The sequence below is a fragment of the Phocoena sinus genome, chromosome 10, assembly GCF_008692025.1.
Source record: "Phocoena sinus isolate mPhoSin1 chromosome 10, mPhoSin1.pri, whole genome shotgun sequence".
Classification (NCBI taxonomy): domain Eukaryota; kingdom Metazoa; phylum Chordata; class Mammalia; order Artiodactyla; family Phocoenidae; genus Phocoena; species Phocoena sinus.
In genome coordinates, this window is record NC_045772.1 from 93,948,291 (window position 1) to 93,970,009 (window position 21,719).

Genomic DNA, 21,719 nt, shown 5'->3' on the forward strand with positions numbered 1-21,719 from the left:
ACAGATTGGTATATTCCTTTGTTAAAGGAAAGTATGGTAGCTTCAAATGCCATTATAATATTTTTTCCCTTAATTCAGAAATTCTCCTCTCGGGGATAATGCTAAGTTAATTCAACTGAAGGAAAAAGTCTATTCTCTACAGTGACAGAAATTTAAAAACAATTTCTAATGATAGGAAAGTTAGTAAAATAACTGAATTTATATAGCTATTAAACATTATGAGCATAAGCTGATGTAAAAATGTAGCCAAAATTTGGTGCAAATGGAAAAAAGATATTAAAATTGTGTTTTCTACTGTGATGAGAATTACGTAAGAAACGTATTTCTGTGAACAAAATTGAAAGGGCTTACACTCAAAATATAAAAATTATTGATAAGATGGTACACTTAAAATATAAAAATTGATAAGATGGTATTATAAGACTATTTTATTCTTCTAACTTTCCTTTAAGTTTTTTTAAAAAAATAAATAACATGTATTGAGTAGCAGCTATGAGGCACTCTGGACTGCAGAAGATTTGCAGATCTTTGACACAGAGCATACAGTTTAGTCGGGGAGATCAGATATGTGCATAGTAAAAGTTAAGCTCTGGTACTTGAAGTATCTCTCCCCAAAATAGCAGGCATTATACAACAATGTGAATATATTTAATGCCACTGAATTGTATATTTTAAAATGGCTAAAGTGGTAAACTTGTTACGTATATTTTACCACAATTAAAAAAAAAAAAAAAGCAACTGTTTCCATGTCAGGGTGCAAGATTATTGCTCTAATAAGGCAAATTCTAGAAAAATATGTCTTTATGTAATGATAACGTAGGTAAAACTGAATCAAAGATACCACCTTTCATTTAGAAAATGTCCTGTAAAAGACCAGTGATTTTTCCCTTCACATTTAGTGATTGTTTTTAATGTATATGTGAAATGCACAGTTTTATTAAATGCATTGTTTTTAACAAATGTGTACAATGGTGTTACCAACACCCAAATCTAGACATACGGTGTTTTCATTAAGAAAAGTTCCCTGTGTCCTAGCAGCCAGTTCTCTTCCAGAAGTAACCATTTTTTAAATTCTCATCCTCATAGTTTAGCTTTGCCCGTTCTTGAACTTTATATAAGGAATCATGACGTACGTACTGTATATCTGGATTCTCTTGCTTAATATAATATTTTTGAGATTCATCCTTATAGTGGAGTGCATCAGTCATTTTTATCTTTTTGTTGCTACGTAGTATGTTTCATTGTATAAATAAGCCACAGTTTTTTTATTCTTGTGTTGAGGGACATTTTAATTGTTTTCAGTTTTTGTTATTAAGAGTGAAACTGCAGTGAATGTTTTTATACAAGATTTTTCTTGTGACTTAACATTGATTTTACAGTGGAGGTAAATGAAATACAGAATCTTAATTCCTCTGCTTGACCTTCAAGATGTGTTTTCATTTCAGCCTATTTTACCAACCCATCTCATTTGTATTTGTATTTCTGCCCAATCTGCTTACTTTATTTTTGTGTGGCTGTTTGGAGTTCGACATCACTGGCATGTTCTGTTTTGTTTTGCTTCTGTGGATTTTCTTGTGGTATTTCAGAGATGTACTTTTCTGGCCTGCACATCGTCAGTCTCTCGTTTCCAAGGTGCGGCTGATGAGTCTTCCTCACTAGCTGTTACTGTTGTCCCTTCTTCTGAATTGTAGCACTTGTTAGCAGCATGCAGCTCAGAGTTACATAATCATTTGTTTTTTATTCATTAGTGTGTTCCTAGCCCCAACCAAATTAAAAGCTCTTTAAGGACATGGACCATATTTTATCTGTTTTTATTCTCCATATGATCTGTTACAGTGCTCTATACATAATAGGATCAAATTTTCTCTAAAAAGTCCCTCAAATTTTCCATGTAAAATGTTCACTTGTAATCTCTATTCTCTATTTAATATTCTCTATTTTAAAGATAAAAGGTTTTCTGATCCATAGTCATATAATAAAGTTCTGTTCTCTAGAGAATTTACTAACAGACAAGTTTTTAAAAGGAGTCAGTGGGCCTGTGATACAGTAGTAAAGGCAATGGGCTAAAAGTAAGGAGACTGCCCTTCTAGTCCTCTTTTTTTTTTTTAATCACTCTTGTTCATAGGACGCTCTTTGACCTTGGTGGTCACTTAGCCTCTCTGAACCTCAGTTTCTTCATTTGCAAAACAAAGAAATTCGGATTGAATGACAGTTCTCAAACTGGTCTCAGCATATTTTTACATTTTAAAGAACTGCTGAGGAGAGCTTTTGTTTGCATAGGTTATATTTATTTGTATTTACCGTAGTAGGATTTGAAACCAAGAACTTTAAAAAATAACAACAAACCTTTACATGTTCTCAAATTAAAACTGTTAAGAAAATTAACTGTATTTTCTAAAGCAAAATAATTTTAGTGAGAAATATGGCATTATTTTTACTTTTTTGTAAATCTCTAATGTTGGGCTAGATTCTGATGTCTACTTCTGCATTCAGTCTGTTGTAGTACGTAGTTTTGTTGAAGTACATGAAGAAATTTGGCCTCATACAAATAAGAGGAAAATGGAGGACTATAATATAGCCTTTTCAAATAATTATGTCCATTTATGTTGAATTCTACACCAAATCTTGACAAGTGGTCATTTTCTATAGGTTGAGTTGTAATGTGGAATTTGAAACCATATCAGCTCACTTTTCATAGTCTCGTGTTGAAATCTGTTAGTTTATCTTGAGCTCAGAATGGATATTTTACCCGTGCACTATTTTGTAACCTTACACCTTGGTCATTTGGAAATATTAGAATTCTACTCAGAAATTCCCAGATCTTCAGATTTTGATGAGTTTCATTATACAGTATCGAAAAAAATAACGTTACCACCAATCTCATCATAAAAATATGTAAGTACTAGGAGTCTGTCAAGTTTAGTTTTGGATATAGGTCTTCCAAAATTATAATTTCTGATTGAAAGTCCCAGTGTTGTAATTTGCCACAGAAGTACAGTGTTACTATGATTTGCTCTTGTTTTCCTTGAAATAATTGACTCACTGGTTCATGTTTTTTAAAACTTCCTGCCAAATACCCAAGTACAAACATTGATAGTTTATCTGTCAGTTGTTCTTTCACATCAGAAGGGTGTCGCATTTTAGGTTGCGTTTAAAGCTCAGAATGCTTTCCCGTAAGAAACCATCATGCTGAGGTATGCAACACGAGCTTTATACATGCTTCCCATTTTGTCAGACAGTATTGCGGAGACATGTACTCAAAGAATTGATTTTAATGTAACTAATATTTTTACTGATTCATCAAGAACATTCTTAAATGAAACTGGCTTCCCCATCGCCCCCCACCCCGTATGTATGTGACTATGTAGAATGCAGTGACTACTAGTACAGTTTGGTGCCATTGCCTTGAATCTGCTAAGGTGCCAAGAGTTTTACCCACCATTCCTTTTGTGGCACCAATGCAAGTGACATGTTAATATTATTATAAAATAGTTTCTGTCAATTCCCTGAAAGAGGTCGCAGGTTAGGAACCCCCAGGGGTTTGTGGACCATTATTTGAGACCCTCAGGGCTAGAAAAGTTACGAATTCTAAGGTAACTTTAAAATATTTGGAGGTCGATGATTCCCAGGTTATGTGTGAGATTATAACGGATTGCAAATACAGTAATCCTACTTGAATTATAGTATATGAGAAAACTTCTGCCTTATAGTTTTGCAAGTTAGTGAATCTAAATGAAGTACTGTAAAGATTATATTTCTCTGATGCAGTGAGACACTTTACAAGTTTTATCTATTATAAAGTGTTTTGTACATGCTAATTATTAAATGGGCTTCACTCAGGTGTAAATGTTTGTACCTCTGTGTGACTGTGATTATGTTTTTGTCACTCTCCTCCCCCTTGTTCATTTGAAGAACCCCCAACATGTTCTCCTCAGCAGTTTACTTGTTTCACGGGAGAAATTGACTGTATCCCTGTGGCTTGGCGGTGCGATGGGTTTACTGAATGTGAAGATCACAGTGATGAGCTCAATTGTCCTGTGTGCTCAGAGTCCCAGTTCCAGTGTGCCAGTGGGCAGTGTATTGATGGTGCCCTGAGATGCAATGGAGATGCCAACTGCCAGGATAAGTCAGATGAGAAGAACTGTGAAGGTATCCGAAATTCCTAGGCCTGGTTATGGAGTCCTTTTTCAATTAAGTTGTTTGAAATTCAGAGTATTGCTTTGGCTCATTCAGTGGTAGATTTGGGGTTTTTCAAGTGTATTTGAGTTTATTATTTCTAAACATAGTAGCATGTTCTAAATTGTTTTAATTCACTTAACATGCATAAGGTTTATACACGTTAATAAGCTTTGCAAGTTGAGAAATGAGGCCAAAACATTAGACCTTCAGTATGTAAAACTAGTCCTTATTTCCAATGAGCTCTCAGTTAGTGGATTTATTTATTACAACGTAAAATAATTTCATCTTTTATCTGCTAACCTTTAACACAGTAAAAAACAACCACAACAAAAGCAAGAAAAACAAATTCTCTGGAAATTTTTAGTGTCCAGAAATGCATGTAGAATTCTTTAATTCTTGACAGAATTATTAGTGAAAGATGAAATTTAGCATAAAGGACAAAATAGGAAATTTTGTGCTGGATTCCTTTGTCTTCTCTTTTCTCTCAACCAGTTGAAATTCCTAGAGAATAATTTGTAAGTTTTCTCTAAAAGTCTAATTTGTTTCTCATTTGCGCCCAGAAAGCACTTTTTTTTTTTTTGTGTGTGGTACGCGGGCCTCTCACTGTTGTGGCCTCTCCCGTTGCGGAGCACAGGCTCCGGACGCGCAGGCCCAGCGGCCGTGGCTCACGGGCCCAGCCACTCCGCGGCATGTGGGATCTTCCCGGACCGGGGCACAAACCTCGTGTCCCCTGCATCGGCAGGTGGGCTCTCAACCACTGCGCCACCAGGGAAGCCCCAGAAAGTACTTTTTGACTTTTGCCAGAGTTTACCTTTCCATGGTAGCAAAAATAAGAAAACTATTTGCATTTTTTCCCTCAGTGCTTTGTTTAATTGATCAATTCCGCTGCACCAACGGTCAGTGCATTGGAAAACACAAGAAATGTGATCATAATTTAGATTGCAGCGACAAATCAGATGAACTGGATTGTTGTAAGTATGACTAAAACCTTGTTTATTACTCTTAAGGGAGAAGTTTTAAAGTACTTTTCCTTTTCTTTGTGTGAGGTTCACTTACAACCAATATTTCCTTATTAAGAAACAAGTTATTAAGTTAGTTATTTGTACCAGGGATTTCTTACATTTTATATTTAATAATTTCTTAAAGAAAATAGTTTTCTTATGTACAAAAATCTTCACAGAAACATTTAGTAAAGCATCAGAAAAGAATATTGTTTTGCCAAAACTAAGGAAATTCTCAGTTTAGTTATGTAGAAATCAATCAGTGGTCTAAACTTAAGAGTTTCTGAACATTGGTCCATGTTTAAAATCTCCCATTTTTTTCCTGGGTAATTTTCTACCAGTGACTTTAAGAGCTTCCTTAAAATGCAGCCTGAGGATACTTGAGCCACCTTACACCCCTAGGTCTAGAGACCTTAGGCTAAATAACCTGTGTTTCTTCAGGGTTCATAACTGTTGACTAATGTCCTAACATAAAATATATCCCAAATTGACAAACACTTCTGAGTGGAATTCAACACAAGCCAGGTCTACCTACCCTGTTTGTGGAGTTTAGACAGAACTCATTTTAAAGCTCTTTAATCTTAACAAAGACTTTAAGCTGGTATTTTTACAAAATTCAAACGGGAGACTCACTAAAATTTTTGGAAACTATTCATTGATTCAGCAAACATGTGCTGAATACCTACTGTGTGCTGAGGATGCATGGTACCTGTACCAGGGTTCTCAAAGTCCTCTGTGGTTGGAGGTAGTAGTAAGAAGAGGGATTTTAAAGCCAGGCAGAGATGGGTTTGAATTCTAACCTCACCGCTTACCAGCAATTATTTGCTCTTGTTAGGCCTCAGTTTCTCCATCTTTAAAATGAAGATAATATTTAGCATGGCTGTTGTGAGAAAATTAAATGATTTAATGTATGTAAAACATACAGCTTGGATCATAGTAGGTACTTGATAAAGGAGTGTGATAAATGATATTAAATGTGCTGTAATAGAGATCTATACAAGGATTAGCACAAAGAAGAGAGTAGTCAGATCTTTAGGAATGAAGATGGGTTTCAGGGAAAACGTCTTAGAAAAATGGTGCATAAGGTTGGTGGGTGTTGGTCAGTGAATAGCGTTACTTATGTGGATAAGTGGAGAGATTGCATTTCAGGCAGAGGGACTGTCCTGTCCTGCTCAAAACCAGAGTGAAACAAGCACCTTTGAGAAGTTACATGTAAATTGGACTGCCAAAATACAGTCTCCTGTCTTGAGGGGTGTCAGCTGCAGATAGCATATGTAAAGGTGAGACCGCGAAGGATTTTGCTTTTCCTCTAAAGAGTCTAGACAGTATTCCAGAATAATGGAGAGCCATTGAAAAACTTAAGTGAAGGACTGGCATGGCTACATAATTGAGAAAGCTGTAAAGCAGATGCATTGGAGGTGATAAGATTATGGCAGGGAAATTTTTTAGATTGGTTTTAGATTTGAAAATTTTTTGACCACATCAAGAGGAATACAAAGATGTGAGTACACACAAATGAAAGCGTCATACAACAGTATTTACCTATATTGTGTGGAATGCATTCTGAAGTTTTCTGTTTCAAAATGCTGGTTTCAACCCACTAAGTTGTTTTTACCATCTAATGACTTGCAGCCTATAATTTTAAAATGCTTTGGAGGCTATTGTAGTTCCAGCAGAAGACGGTGGAGGTCTAAATCAAGGGGAGCAGTGGTGGTGGAAAGGAGGGAGGGGATAGATTTCAGAGTTATTCCAGAAATAGAATAAAAAGGGTTTGGTAACCACTTAGAGTTGATAAGTCTAGGTTGACTCCCAGGTTACCTCATTGAGTGACTGGAGTCATAAACCAGAATATATGTCAGAGACTAAGAACCCAAGTATCATTTTGTATCTTGACTGTGGATGTCATGTTTAGCTGATGTAGATTTTTAATTAGTTTATTTTTGTTTTAAATTTAATTTAAATTCCTTTAATTTGCTACAGGTGCCATCATTTATTTATGATCTACCTTACCCCTGGAGTCTAGGAAACATTGACAAATGATGGTGACTATGAGTTCAGTTTGGATTATGTTGCATTCAAGTTGACCATTGGGTATCCTATTGTAGCTATTCAGAAAGTTAACTGTATGGGTCTGTAGCTCAAGAGAGAGAGATGGGCTTTTTAGTTTATTAGTGTTAATTACAGCTGAGGCAGTAGATGAAATCTCCTAGGGAGAGTAAGCAGCGGAGGAAAATAGCAGGTGGTAGACAGAACTCTGGGGAAGCACCTGCACTTGAGGCAGACAGAAGAGAATGAAGCCAACAAGAGGAAACAGAACAAATAATCAGATGGTAAAACTGAGAGAGCGGTATCTTGGAAGGATCAGGCATTTTTGAGAAGAAAACAGGAGTCAGCAATATCGAATGTGTAGAAATGTCAGTGAGAAGAAGAGTTTATTGACTATGGCAAATAGGAGAACTTTGACCTTTGCAGACTAGTTTCATTGTGGTAGTGAGGACAGAAGTCTAATTTCAGTGAGTTAAGATGTGACCCAGAGACTAAGAATTGGAGATGATGAGTATAAACTGTTCTTTCTTGAAGGTTGGCGTTAGAAAGGAATGCCAGTGCACTGAAAAAGAATGAGAAAGATGGGCTGTTGCTCACAAGGACTAAGGAGTCTGCCTCAGAGTCCGTAGGTGATAATATGGGACTGGCAGCCCCTGCATATTATGTAGCTTAGTGATGTTGTTTTCTCTCATTTCTTGGATTTAATCATAGGGTGAGTTAGCTATGTGGATGGGTGCTTTCGAGGCAAGATGAAGCAGAAGGAAGGTGTTCAAAGGATCTGCAATTGTGAAATATAGTCTGACTATTCAGAATGGAAGCATTTTCCTTCTGAATAGAAGAGTAATGCTGTGAATCTGATGAGCCCTTTTGCTGTTTCCCTCTACCTCTAATATTGATGCCCTCTGCTTCTCAGATCAGGGATTCCATGAATAGAGATGCCATGGGCATCTCATGCTCTGGCTTTTCTTTCTGAGTCCTCGGGTACTCATGTATCAGAGACCTTATATTCCTTGCCCTCAGGCAACTAGACTCCCCCGTAAGGCAGCAGTGTATTGGGCCTGAGGGCTAATGTTTTTCTGTAGCTTCTGCTTTCTCATCACCAGGCCTAAATGTCACTTTTCAGACCTAAAATCAAGCTCAGAGCTGATTTTGGCTTCTTTACCATTCCAGGTAAAACATTTGATGACTTTTCCGGGTCCATCCCTTCTGACCCTAAAATTTTCTCTGAAATTCCAAAGTAACCTCACTGATTTTTATGATATACAGAATGAACTAGGATAGATTTTATCTATATATGTGGTTTTAAGCTTCTTAATGGTGTTTAAATCTATAATTAACATTTTTGTTTTCGATTTACAATTATACTTCCCAATGTATTGTTCTATGTCTGTTTTCACTTAAGGATAATTTGTTTTGATTCCTAACAATGACATTTATGTATATATCCATGGGGCATGATGTATATGTATTCATAAAAGAGAAAAGTGTTTATGAGTTGTATTCATAAAAAAGTGTTTATGAGTTGTCTTCATTAGCCTCACATTCTCCTTGCAAGCCTCTTTTTAATTACTATTTTGAACCTACAGTTGTTTTTCCATTATATAATTGTACTGCATTCCCATTTTAGATCCAACTGAGGAGCCAGCACCACAGGCCACCAATACAGTTGGTTCAGTTATTGGAGTAATTGTTACCATTTTTGTGTCTGGAACCATATACTTTATTTGCCAGAGGATGTTGTGTCCACGTATGAAGGGCGATGGGGAAACCATGACTAATGACTATGTAGTTCATGGACCAGCTTCTGTGCCCCTTGGTTATGTGCCACACCCAAGCTCTTTGTCAGGATCCCTTCCAGGTGAGCTGAGACTGATCCATTGAGAATCAAGTCTTGGGTCCTAGCAAGATTGCCACGTTTCCGTTATGGAAACAGAATACTGCCTGTAGTCTATGTCAACGTAGACCGCTTTGGGTTTAAACAATTATAAGAACAAATGTTCTCTTTTACTTTTAGCACCTTCTCTTTACACAGAAGTCCTTAGGTATGGTTTGGTAGAAATTGCCAAAGGATATAAGCAAATATATGTACATACAAGCATTTGTATATAATACATTTACTGCGTTTCTGGATGTGCTCTACTGAAAATGAATCAGCTGGTCATTTGGTGAAAAGAGTCATAAGCCACAATTCTTTAGGTTCACTACCAAGAGACCTCAGTACTACTGAGCCCAGGAATTAAAGGAGGCCAAAAAATGGATGAAGATTCCTTTTCAGCAAACAGAGATTTAGAAATACCTGAGTGATAGCAGGGAGGTATATATCATCTTATGTTTTCTCCTAACTTAGGTGATGACAGTGGGAGTAGGTTTTGTTCAAACATAGCCAAGTTGCCAGATGTTCTATACTTGAGAGAGACCATATTGCTCTAGGGACATACAGCTTTCTTTTCTTTTCTTTTTTTTTAAATAAATTTATTTATTTATTTTTGGCTTCATTGGGTCTTTGTTGCTGTGAGTGAGCTTTCTCTAGTTGTGGCGAGTGGGGGCCACTCTTCGTTCCTGTGCGCAGGCTTCTCATTGCGGTGGCCTCTCCCGCTGTGGAGCACGGGCTCTAGGCGCGCGGGCTTCAGTAGTTGTGGCTCGCGGACTCCAGAGCACAGGCTCAGTAGCTGTGACGCACAGGCCTACCTGCTCCGCGGCATGTGGGATCCTCCCGGACCAGGCCTCGAACCCGTGTCCTCTGCATTGGCAGGCGGATTCTCAACCACTGCACCACCAGGGAATCCCCAGCTTTCTTTTCAATGTATTTTGGTACCCTCAGTGAAAGGAAGCCTTTCTTGTGATGAATATGGAGAAAGAGATACCAGGCCAAGAGCCCTGTGAAAATAAGAACTTATTCTGGATGTTAACTCTAAGGAAACATGTGATTTTTAAAACTGTTAATGATTCCTTGTTTCATACCTAACTTTGTTAGTGGAATTTGGGAAGTCACTTTGAAAAAACGGAATTTCTTCTTTAGCATTGTAGTTGTGATTCCAACAACATTTGCATCCAGTAGATAAAGCAATAATCTTCCATACAGTGAATTTATGCCCTTAAAAATGGGTTTAGTTTTCTTTTGAGCAGATCTGTTACTTAGTCTGCCCTGCTTTGCAGCCTGCACTCTCCACAGTTCTTTCTTTCTCAGATCCTCTAAGAGGTTGAAAACCTCTCAGTTTGAAGAGCTCTGCTTCCATTCTGGGGAAGAGGAAGGGCTGGGAGCTATTCTTGGCCTTGTTCTAGGCCAGCTCTCAGTGGAAGTGTCCACTTCTAGGGAACATTTGTTTCTCTTTTCCATTAAGTGTTTTCAATTGTTTTTGGGAAAAGAGGGCATAAATTGTTTTAAAGCCAAACTATTTGACTATTGGTATCTGTAATTCTAGTACTGAATAAAATTATTTCATGCATTTTTATAGATCTTACTCAACTTCAGTATTATCCTCCTTCATTTTAGGAATGTCTCGAGGTAAATCAATGATAAGCTCCCTCAGTATCATGGGGGGAAGCAGTGGACCCCCTTACGACCGAGCTCATGTCACAGGAGCGTCGTCAAGTAGTTCTTCAAGCACCAAAGGCACTTACTTCCCTGCAGTAAGCAGTCTGTTTTCCTTTGTTCACTTTGAATGCTAAGATAAACAGGATCTTAGATTTTTAACTTATTTAAATGTGGGTACTCAGTGATGGTAATATAAAAAGTTTTTTAGTATAGAATTTAGGTATATAAGGCTCAAAGGATTTACCACCACGTGAGCACTTAGAAATCTTTCTTTAAGTTTACTGTGTAACAACCAGCATATTTGAAAACACTGACATTAATTTCATATACTGGGTAAAAGGAGAACTATTGAATAGTACCTCCTGAGAGGCTAAGGACCTTCATTCCATGACCTCCCAAGAGAAGAAGCACACCTGGTATTTCTCCTAAGTCAGTAATTTTTCTCTAAACATTTATAATTTTAACAACTCAGAACCCAGTTGTGCTGCACTTAAACCAGTGACTTGTAGATTACAGATTTCCTTCTCATCACCTTGTGCTGTTCAGCCATAATGAAATTGTGTCTTGGGGGGTGGAGAGCCACAGTCCTGAAGTGCTATTTTAGGTTAATTCTTTGAAACAGGATTGTGCTACTAGTGTAATGGAAAGTAATATGAACAGAGATGAAGGAAAAGAAGTTGAAAAAAGGCTAATAGTCTCTTATCTGGAATAGACTATTCTTATTTCAATAATTTGATTATTTTTCCTTTTAGATTTTGAACCCTCCGCCATCCCCGGCCACAGAGCGATCACATTACACTATGGAATTTGGTTATTCTTCAAACAGTCCTTCCACTCATAGGTCCTACAGGTAATACACATCCTCCTCCAGCATAAATCGAAGTATTTATTAGAAGCAAGTATTCTAGTTGTGAGTTTGCTGTAGCCCTGAATGAATAGATGATGGTCACCAAGAGAGAACAGGCATCTTATCTTGGCAATGCTGATATTGCCCCTACCACAAATCCTTTTCTTTCAGGGCATTATACGTTTTTAAAATTGAAGTATAGATGATGTACAGTACTATATAAGTTACAGGTGTACAGTGTAGTGATTCACAATTTTTAGGGGTTATACTCCATTTATAGTTATTATAAAATATTGGCTATTCCCTGTATTGTACAGTATATCCTTGTAGCTTATTTTATACCTAAAATATTATACCTCTTATTCCCCTGCCCCTAAATTGCCCCTCCCCACTTCTGTCTCCCCAGTAGTAACCACTAGTTTGTTCTCTGTATCTGTGGGCCTGCTTCTTTTTTGTTATATTCACTAGTTTGTTGTATTTTTTAAATTCCACATATAATTGATATCGTACAGTATCTGTCTTTCTCTGTCTGACTTATTTCACTTAACTCAATACCCTCCAAGTCCATCCATGTTACTGCAAATGGCAAAATGTCTTTCTTTTTTATGGCTGAATAGTATTCCATTTTGTGTGTGTGTGTGTGTGTGTGTGTGTGTGTGTGTGTGTGTGTGTGTGTGTGTGTTTACCACATCTTCTTTATCCATTCATGTGTTGATGGACACTTAGGTTGCTTCCATATCTTGGCAATTGTAATAATGCTGCTAGGAACATTGGGGTGCACATATCTTTTCAAATTAGTGTTTCCATTTTTTTAGATACGTACCCAGGAGTGGAATTGCTGGGTCATATGATAGTTCTATTTTAGTTTTTGAGAAACCTCCATACTGTTTTCCGCAGTGGCTGCATCAATTTGCATTCCCACTAACAGTGTACAAGGGTTCCCTTTTCTCTACATCCTGCCAACATTTGTTATTTGTGTTCTTTCTGATGATAGCCCTTCTGACAGGTGTGAAGTGATACCTCACTGTGGTTTTGATTTCCATTTTGCTGATGATAGCAGTTTCAAGCATCTTTTCATGTGCCTGTTGGCCATCTGCATTTCCTCTTTGGAAAAATGTCTGTTTGGGTCTTCAGGGCACTATACAATTTTTAAAGAGAGTCAAAAATGCTGTCTTTTAGAGTATTAAGGTGGAGCCCCCAGGCTTTGGCAGTATTCTAAGGAAGTTACCCCCCAAAGTGACTTGATTGCAAAAAGGTTACTGCTGAGGTTAGGTTTGATTGATAGTCTTCAGTGGAATATTGGGATAAAACTAAGGTTGGGAGCGTTACGAGAACTCTAAAACAGCAGGAGTATTAAGGGAACAGAATTTGAGAAGAGTTGAGAGAAGCTTAAGTTCACCTCTTGCTTACATATGTTATTACAATCTGGAATGAAAAGTTTCTCATATAGTTGCATGGAATAAATCATGACTCACTAAAATAACTGAAATGTATTTGTAAGCCAGAAATGGGAGGATTATGCCTTTGTGCTGATTAGTGAGGCTGTAGAGCATAGAGATGAGCAAGTTAGGTCCTCGTGTGTCATCTTTCGTCTTATTCGAGAGGCCAGCAGAAAGTCAAAAACTTATACTGTCTCTTCACTTAGTGCCCAGTGTTTATTGGCATCCCTCAAGTGCCTATTATCTTCGAGATGAGGTGTTTTCTAGCATTCCAGTCAGATTGCCCTGATATATAACTTTATAGATGTGTAGAAAGCAAGTGGAAATTGTTTATAGTATCTCATTCACAATTCTCATGCAGTTTATGGATAAGATAGGCTTGGCTCTGAACTGATTGTTTTTATGTTTTATTGTAAATGTTGCTTTCCCTACCACAGGTTTGTTCTAAAAAGCCAAATAGAAAGGCAGAAACCTGAAAATTGAAAAAACAAAAGGAAAGACCTAAAATTTTACTTTTAAAAAATTAATTTCCTTAAGTTGAATAAAACACTGTTTGGTTCAAGTAAACGTAATTGTTTCTTTTTTATGGCGGAATAGTATTCCATTTTGTGTGTGTGTGTGTGTGTGTGTGTGTGTGTGTGTGTGTGTGTGTGTGTGTGTTTACCACATCTTCTTTATCCATTCATGTGTTGATGGACACTTAGGTTGCTTCCATATCTTGGCAACTGTAATAATAATGCTAGGAACATTGGGGTGCACATATCTTTTCTTCTATTTCTTCAGAGTGAAACTTTTGATCATTTGTTGAAATTTTTGTCTAACTTAAAGTTTGTGGAACTGAAAAGAATTTTGTTAATTCTATTTCCTTTCGTTCTCTACTCTTTTTTTTTTTTTTCCTCCCATGAAAATGGAATTTGGGCCTTTTAAATGTAGAGCCAAGAAATTTCTCCAAGGCTCGCCACCTGATTGGACAGAAAGATAAGACGTAAAAAATACTGTGACATCATGTCAGTACTGGTAGTAAAAATGCTTGAGAACCTGCTTGGCAGGTCATGTAACTTGTGGCCTTTTGCAGCCATTTCTTTTCATACCACTGAGGGCTTGCCTCACATGGCTTTTATCCTGAGGTGTTACCTGGCACTCTGTATCGCTAGGTATTTTATAAATCGTTCCTTCAGTTTTACACTTGCTCTTGCCCTACTCTTGCAGTCATTTTGTCTGATGGGAAAGCATATAAATAAATCTTGATTGAGATAAATATGAAATAAGATCAGCTTTACTATACTTACACTATGAATGGTATAAGAAGTCATAGATAGAAGTAGAAATGATAGAAAAGCCAGCAGTTTGTCAGCTCTTATTTTCACTAGTACATTTCTCTCTTTCCAGCGCCTTTTTCTTTAGTTAGCCATGCTACAAACTTGATTTAACAGCTATAGATTACTTGAAAAGGTAGCTTAAAAGGTGTAAAAAGTAAATTAGGACTCTGAAATACATGTTAGAAAATTCACTGGTCCCGTATGGATACCTAGAATTTATCATTTTGATGTTCAGTTAGAGCCACTCTTATGACAGTATGCTTGTCTACATACAGGGAATCAACACTCCTTCCCCCAAACCACAGCAATTTCCCTTTGCTGATAGTAATAATAATGGGATAGATAAGCTCCTTAGGCTGTCTACCAAAATTCAGCCTGGCTTGTACAGTATTTGAGTTGTAAAGAGAGAGTGAAGTCTTCAGATATCATTAAATTATTCATCAGGTAAATCATAGATCGTTTAAGGAGTATTGAGAGAATGCTAACATGTTTGAATAATGTAAGATAATAAAGACCCATTCTTCTCACAGATCATGGAGAGGCAGAAATTGGTGAGGTCCACTCTATAGACTAAATCCAAAATGTATAACTGATTTTCCAAAGATGACCATTAAATACAACTTTGAATAGTTCTTTTTTATTCTATGATACAGGGTAACTTAAAGATACAAGTGCACACCCAGAGGCTAGAATGGGTTCACCTCTGCATTCCCATTCTATCCACTTTTAATTGCCTCTAATCACATTTTATCTACAAATATGAAACACATGCTATCTTCCTCCTCCAATCTGCCATGGAAAACTGCCTCTTGGTTGGTGCAGCTTTAAATTGTAGTAGCTTATCATCTTGCAGGTGAGGTTTGCGTTTAATACCTCTGTATTCTGATAGAGAAAACCACCTCTCCAGAAGCCTGACTCAGCCTCTCCTGATTTTCTCCCTATGCCAGCTACAGGCCGCACAGTTACCGGCACTTTGCACCGCCCACCACACCCTGCAGCACAGATGTTTGTGACAGTGACTACGCTCCCAGCCGGAGAATAATGACCTCAGTGGCCACAGCCAAGGGCTACACTAGTGACTTGAACTATGACTCAGAGCCTGTGCCTCCGCCTCCCACACCCCGAAGCCAGTACTTGTCGGCAGAAGAGAACTATGAAAGCTGCCCACCTTCTCCATACACAGAGAGGAGCTACTCTCATCACCTCTACCCACCGCCGCCCTCTCCCTGTACAGACTCCTCCTGAGGAGGGGCCCTCCTCCTCTGACTGCCTCCCACACGAAAGTGTAAACACGAAATCGGTTGAGATCTGGAGGGGGGGAGGGAGCTCTTCGAGAAGGGTGAGGCAGACCATGTACAGATAAAAATTATAAATGGGTTAGGGCGTACTGGAGATATTTGTACAGAAGGAAAAGATATTTATATATTTTCTTAAAACAGCACATTTGCTGCTTGTGCCATAAAAATTTGTATAAAAAATAAATTTGTACTAAAAGTTTTATTTTTGCAAACTGAATACACAAAGCATGCCTTAAACCCAGTGAAGTGACTGAGTATAAAGGAAACAGGAATAATAAAGGCATCACTGACCAGGAATGTCTGGGCTTTATTGATACCAAAAAAAAAAAGAAAAAAAATTAAAGTCCATCTCAGAGCAGCAAACTATAGATACTTGGAAGTAGCCAAATGGCCTTCATGTTAACTAACATTTGAAGGCCAGCAGATTTAAGAAATGAAAGGAAAAAATAAAAAGAATTAATACTAACTTTGGAGAAAGGGCTTTGTTTTCTCTAGGAATCCAACAATTTTATCGAGGAAAATAGATATTTATAAAAATCCATTTGGGGTGCTGCTGTTGTGGGAGAGATCAGCTGTCTGGTAAGATGCTATGGGGCCGTTTGTTGTGCAAGTCTTCTGTCCCTACCTTAAAACTCACCCCTCTGTCATATATTAATTTTTTTCCCTGGGTGTTTTCACCTTGCTTCCTCCCCTAGCAGTATTGTAGGGTATTTTGCCAAAATACCATAATTTATTCACAGTTTTTTATCTGAGGATTGATAAAATGGAATTTTCTAATTAAGGTTTCATTTTAATATTTCTACTAGCTCCATACCCCAGTCAGCTTAGCTCTTCATTTGGACTGCTGTGTTCGCATAATGATCAAAGGTTAGACGTGTTCTTGCTCCTCTTTACTTCCAAGATTGTTTTAATGCTCATTAAAATGTCTTTGTACAACACATATAGAAAATGTTTAAGAGTTACAAATTTAACCATTAAGTTTTTGTTGTAAATTAATCATATATCCTTGCAGTACTTTCAGCATATAATATCACAATATAAAATCATTTTTATATGTATCTTTCCTAGTAAACCATTTAAATATGTTCCGGTTAGAGACAATCTATTTAAAAAGAGAATTTTTTTTGTTATCGTTGGGTTTTCCCTTTATTAACTGTTGGTGACGTTTTCGTGTTCTTTAGGCCAATTTTTCTCTGAATGATCTCTACATACATACCTCTTCTAACGTGTGACATGAGTTTAATATCTTTCTGTTACCTAATGTGAATGTTAGATTGTTTTCAAATTCTCCATGAATTATTCTTATAATCACCTCATATATTTTTTATGTGTCTTCTCTCTTACTCCATGATGGATTAAGACGATTTAACAAATTTAACAATATGGATTACATGAGAAGGCAAACTATTAACTTCTCAGCTGTCAGAACTTGGGTGGAGGGGAATATTGGAAGGCTCTTACGTAATCTGCCTGACCTGTGTGGTACTGGGGCTGCTCCATCTTCAGCTATCAGGGCTGACCTGTGGAATGATTCTAGCACTGCTCTGCCACCTTGCCAGAAGTTGGTTTCCTGCTTTTTACATGTTTCCAGAATTTCTCTGCTAAAGTTGAATGTGTTTTTAAACTAAATGTATATTTACCTTAACAGATGTTGGTCAGTTGTTATCGAATGATTTTTTTTTTTTTAATTCTGTTTTGTTGAGGCCTCTCTGGATTTCAGGACTGAAGAGAAAACAGTGGAAGAAGGGATTCAGAATTTTGCTAGAGGTGAACTAACTGTTTAAGCAATTTAAAAATATACCTAAGTAATCTTTTTAAAGAGAAACACAGTTTCAGAGTAATGCTTAGATTATTGGGATACCTTATATGAATCAGGTGCACTTGATTTTGCATATAAATAAATGGTAATCCATTAGTATCTTGCATTTCAGTCAGACGAGTGTTAACTCTTCCTGTTGATGGAACAGAGTGCTCAAGTTCTAACAAAATGGACATTGAAGTTGCGTTCTGTGACACACAAGGGCGCTTGATGCTCAAATGAAGATGGAAAGGTTAGCAATAACTGGGTATCACTTAGAATTTGAGAATTCTATATGTTTACATTTTTTAATGTGCATCTTTATGTGGTGGGCTTCCCATGTGGAAACTTGCACTATAATGAACTAAGAAGAATATTGCCTTGTTATATCTCAGTTCAAGTGCTTGTACTGCGATGGCAATGGCCTCTTCTTGCAAAATACTAATTTGTGTGCCAATTTGTTTGAAATTATTTGAAGGCAGTTCAGCTTAATCTCAGAATCCTCTTTCTTGGTATTTGAGATGGATGCTTAACATTTTGGGGAGTACCTTTCAAACGAGAGGATTGTCAAAATTCAGGAAAGACTTACCCTCAGATTATATGGACAGTTAAGCTTAAAAGTAGACTATCTTGATTATTAAACACAAGATCTTTAATTGGAAAATAAAAAATTAATATGTGAGAGTACAAATCAGGGGAAAAAGGGAAAAAGTGTTTTGAATTTGGAGTATTGCTAGATTCATTATCCATGCTGGGGGGCAATGAATAAACTTTCATTATATTCCTTAAATGCAAAAGTATTCATTGTGATTGTATGACGTGAAGTACGCCCACTTACTGATGTCATTAAAATTATCTGACAATTGAACTTCAGCATAGCATGCTTTCTGTGCCCTGTGGTATAAGGTATTCTTCACTGAAGTGGTCTTTTATAATTCTGAACTTTTATAATCTTGAACTTGGCTTCTGCAGAGCCCTGGTTTTCTGAACAGTGGCCCAAAGGATTTTGTTGCTTATATCAGATAATGGCATATTCACAATGTAAAAAACAGTTAAGGCATAGAATTTTCTCAATATTAATTTTTCTTTCAGGAAATTTTGTTATGCCTCTGACACTTGCTATAACTCTTCTAACTAGCATATCATGAGATATTATATGTTTAGCAGAAAATTATCATTATTTTAATATAAAAATACTTTGTGATATGCCACCAAGAGCTTATCTGACCCTTCAATAAGTTTGAGAACAACTATTCTAAAGGGTTGATATGTATTTAGAAATGAGTCTTTACAGTACATTTTCATCTAATATAGGCCAGTAATTGGGGGTGGGGGCTTTTGAGCAGTAAAATTTTAAGATGATTGAAGATTATATGTTTTCATCATTTAAAAATACTCCAAAGTCAATCATTTGTATACAACCAATTCATTTGATATTAAGACATTGTTAAGGTATAAAAATCGCCACCATCCTTATTAGGTAGCAGTTAGTTTGGAGAGAAAATTTTTTTGTTTTGCTGTAAAAGCTCATTAATGAAGAATACTTCATGTAGGGTTAGTAACAGTGACTTAATCTGTTAATGAACTGTGTATATTTATGTGACCTGATAGCAGTAATCATAGTACAGAGACTGTTTACTTTTGGTACAAAAGAAAGGCTTGCCTTAAGCAAGCAAACCTGGCTCTGTGAGAGGTCTGCTGCTATTGTTTCTCTGTCAAGTCCTGTGCCTCGACTAGATTCTTAAAAGTGTAGTTTTTGTTTTTTGTTTTTGCGGTACGCGAGCCTCTCACTGTTGTGGACTCTCCAGTTGCGGAGCACAGGCTCCAGACGCGCAGGCTCACCGGCCATGGCTCATGGGCCTAGCTGCTCCGCGGCACGTGGGATCCTCCCGGACTGGGGCACGAACCCGCATCGGCAGGTGGACTCTCAACCCCTGCGCCACCAGGGAAGCCCAAAAGTGTAGTTTTTAAAATTGCTTTATCTCTTGCAGGGGGAAGCTTGCCACTTCATTGATTTGCATGCCATAAAAGCAGCATGTTGATTATTGCCATTACACATCTAACAAGATTCAGAAACAAAAATCTTGGCCTTTTCACGCCCCCCAAGTATGTCAAACTTTTAATAAGTGCAGTACTTCATTCTGAATAATGACATGAATAGTATGTCTGGAGTGTGGGTATGAGTATGTGATTATCAGATGGCTGACAAATGTTTGAGCATCAGTAAATGAGACTGTACACTGAGTGTAGACATGGACTGAGTCTTAAAGAAGTTCATAATCAAGCACTGTTTAAAACATGTGCCCAGAATTCTTAAACTCAAGAAATTTAATGTTATTTGGTACCCCTTTCCTTATCCCAAACCTAAAATGAACCAAGAGAAATAACAGATGATTTTACAAAGTACTAGTAGCATATGGTTGGTTTCTGACTTCTGGGATTGCATCATTTCACAATAGGCTCAAAATTTAGCTTTTGAAATTCTCAAACTTTTAAAGGACTTTGGACCCTAAAGCATAGCATTTTACTGTTAAAATTTTAAAAGATTTTTTTAATTGTGAACCGTATACTCAGGATATTTGTTTGATTGGATTCTGCCCTTTGTTAAACTAAGCCTATACCTGAGCGGAGAGGGAGGTAGATTCTTTGGTTAATCTAGATGATTTAGAATGAAATTACTGACTTCACCCTTCTTCAGTCAAGGTAAACTTTACCCTTCTTCAGTCAAGGTTTTTTGTTTTTGGTGTTTTTTTTTCATAAGGCATTCTTAAACCATTCTTAAGTTATTGCTGAAAAAAATCATCATGACTTTACAGGCAGAATTATAAACTAAATGATATCTTGTACTCTGAAGTGGAATATAGCCCTAACAAAAACTAACTTTTAGATTTCCCATTACTTAGGGTTTGCCCAGTAGTTAACACCAAAGAATTATACAATGTGCTTTTGCTTAACTGTCCATTCATTTTTTAAAAGAAAGTTTTTTTAATTATTAAAAAAAATTTTAATCAAATATAAGGGCAGGGATATAGATAAATATATATATAGATAGAGAGATCTCTATGTATATGTCTCTCTAAATATCAATGCCTAAATATGAATATTAAAAAGAAAATAAAGCAAAGAAAGTCTGATTAAACCTAACATTATATGAAATTAAGTATCTGGGCTTCGTTGAGGACATTTTATTATAATAAGAGTAAAGAGGATACTGAGATGCTTAAGCTGGACTAGCCTTATTTGCAAGTGAAGGATCTGGTGCTGCTTTCAGATGTTTTATCCTCTGTGTTTTTAAATTTTTTCTTAAGCTTTAATCTTCGTCATTGTCTTAAAGTCAGCTGGTGTTTCTTGTTCATGGACTTTGGTACGATGGTGCTTTGCAAGGATGTATTTATATTTTAATGACCAACATTTGGTCAGCCCTTGTCCACTATTCACTTCCCCCTTTTTGTAAAATAAGTGCTTTAATTTTAAACTGTATAAAAATACCTTGTATAAATCCCCTTTTTGATTATTACAATAAGTTGAGTTGTAACAAATGAAATGTTGATTTTTATAATAAAACAGTGGAAAATGCAAGTGTTATTTCTTCAGCAAGAAATTGAAACAGTTGATTGTGCTTTGCTATGATATATGAATGTTGTGTTTCAGACACAACAAAACCCACCTTTATTGTTTGCATTTCAAATAAAATACAACTTTGGAAGAGAGGTTTGAGAACGGCTGTTGCTTAGTGCAATGCTGACAATACCTGTGATTGGGAACAGAATAAGGAAAAGTTGGGTCTCCTTACCCACTGCACAGCAAAGCCAATGTACTGATACCGGGTTGTGGTGAAGGAAAGTATAGCATTTATTTGCAGGGTGCCAAGCAAGAAGAATGGGCAGTTCGTGCTCAAAAGACCCAAACTCCCTGATAGCTTTCAGGAGAGAGTTTTTTTAAAGGCAGCATTTGGGGTAAGAGCTGCAAGGTGCATGACTTTCTTCTGATTGGTTGGTGGTAAGGTAACAGAGTGGTGTTTCAGGAATCTTTATCATTAACCTTGTGGTTCTAGCCAGTCTGGGTTCTACATGCTTGTGGTTAGCATGCAGTCACCATTCTCTACTTGGGTTGGGGGGCTGGGAATCTTAGCTTCTACAGAACAGCTCAAAGATATGCATCAGGTTGTTAGGTATATCCCTTGAGAAGGAACTAGGATTCTGTTTTACCACTGAACTATTATCATTGCTTTTCTTGCTTAACTGCTTTTCCTTTGTT

The 21,719-nt window shown here is 37.0% G+C and overlaps 1 protein-coding gene across 1 annotated transcript in view; it reads left to right on the forward strand.

Annotated features, from left to right (window-relative positions):
• LRP6 (LDL receptor related protein 6) overlaps positions 1 to 21,041 on the forward strand; it is a 185,832-nt gene extending 164,791 nt beyond the window's left edge. Inside the window, exons 18-23 of the mRNA XM_032644864.1 lie at positions 3,913 to 4,149; positions 5,040 to 5,150; positions 8,854 to 9,084; positions 10,720 to 10,856; positions 11,514 to 11,611; positions 15,314 to 21,041. Of these exons, the coding sequence (XP_032500755.1) occupies positions 3,913 to 4,149; positions 5,040 to 5,150; positions 8,854 to 9,084; positions 10,720 to 10,856; positions 11,514 to 11,611; positions 15,314 to 15,611 (1,112 nt within the window). The 3' untranslated portion in view covers positions 15,612 to 21,041. The remainder of the gene's footprint in view (positions 1 to 3,912; positions 4,150 to 5,039; positions 5,151 to 8,853; positions 9,085 to 10,719; positions 10,857 to 11,513; positions 11,612 to 15,313) is intronic.
• Positions 21,042 to 21,719: the final 678 nt, after the last annotated feature.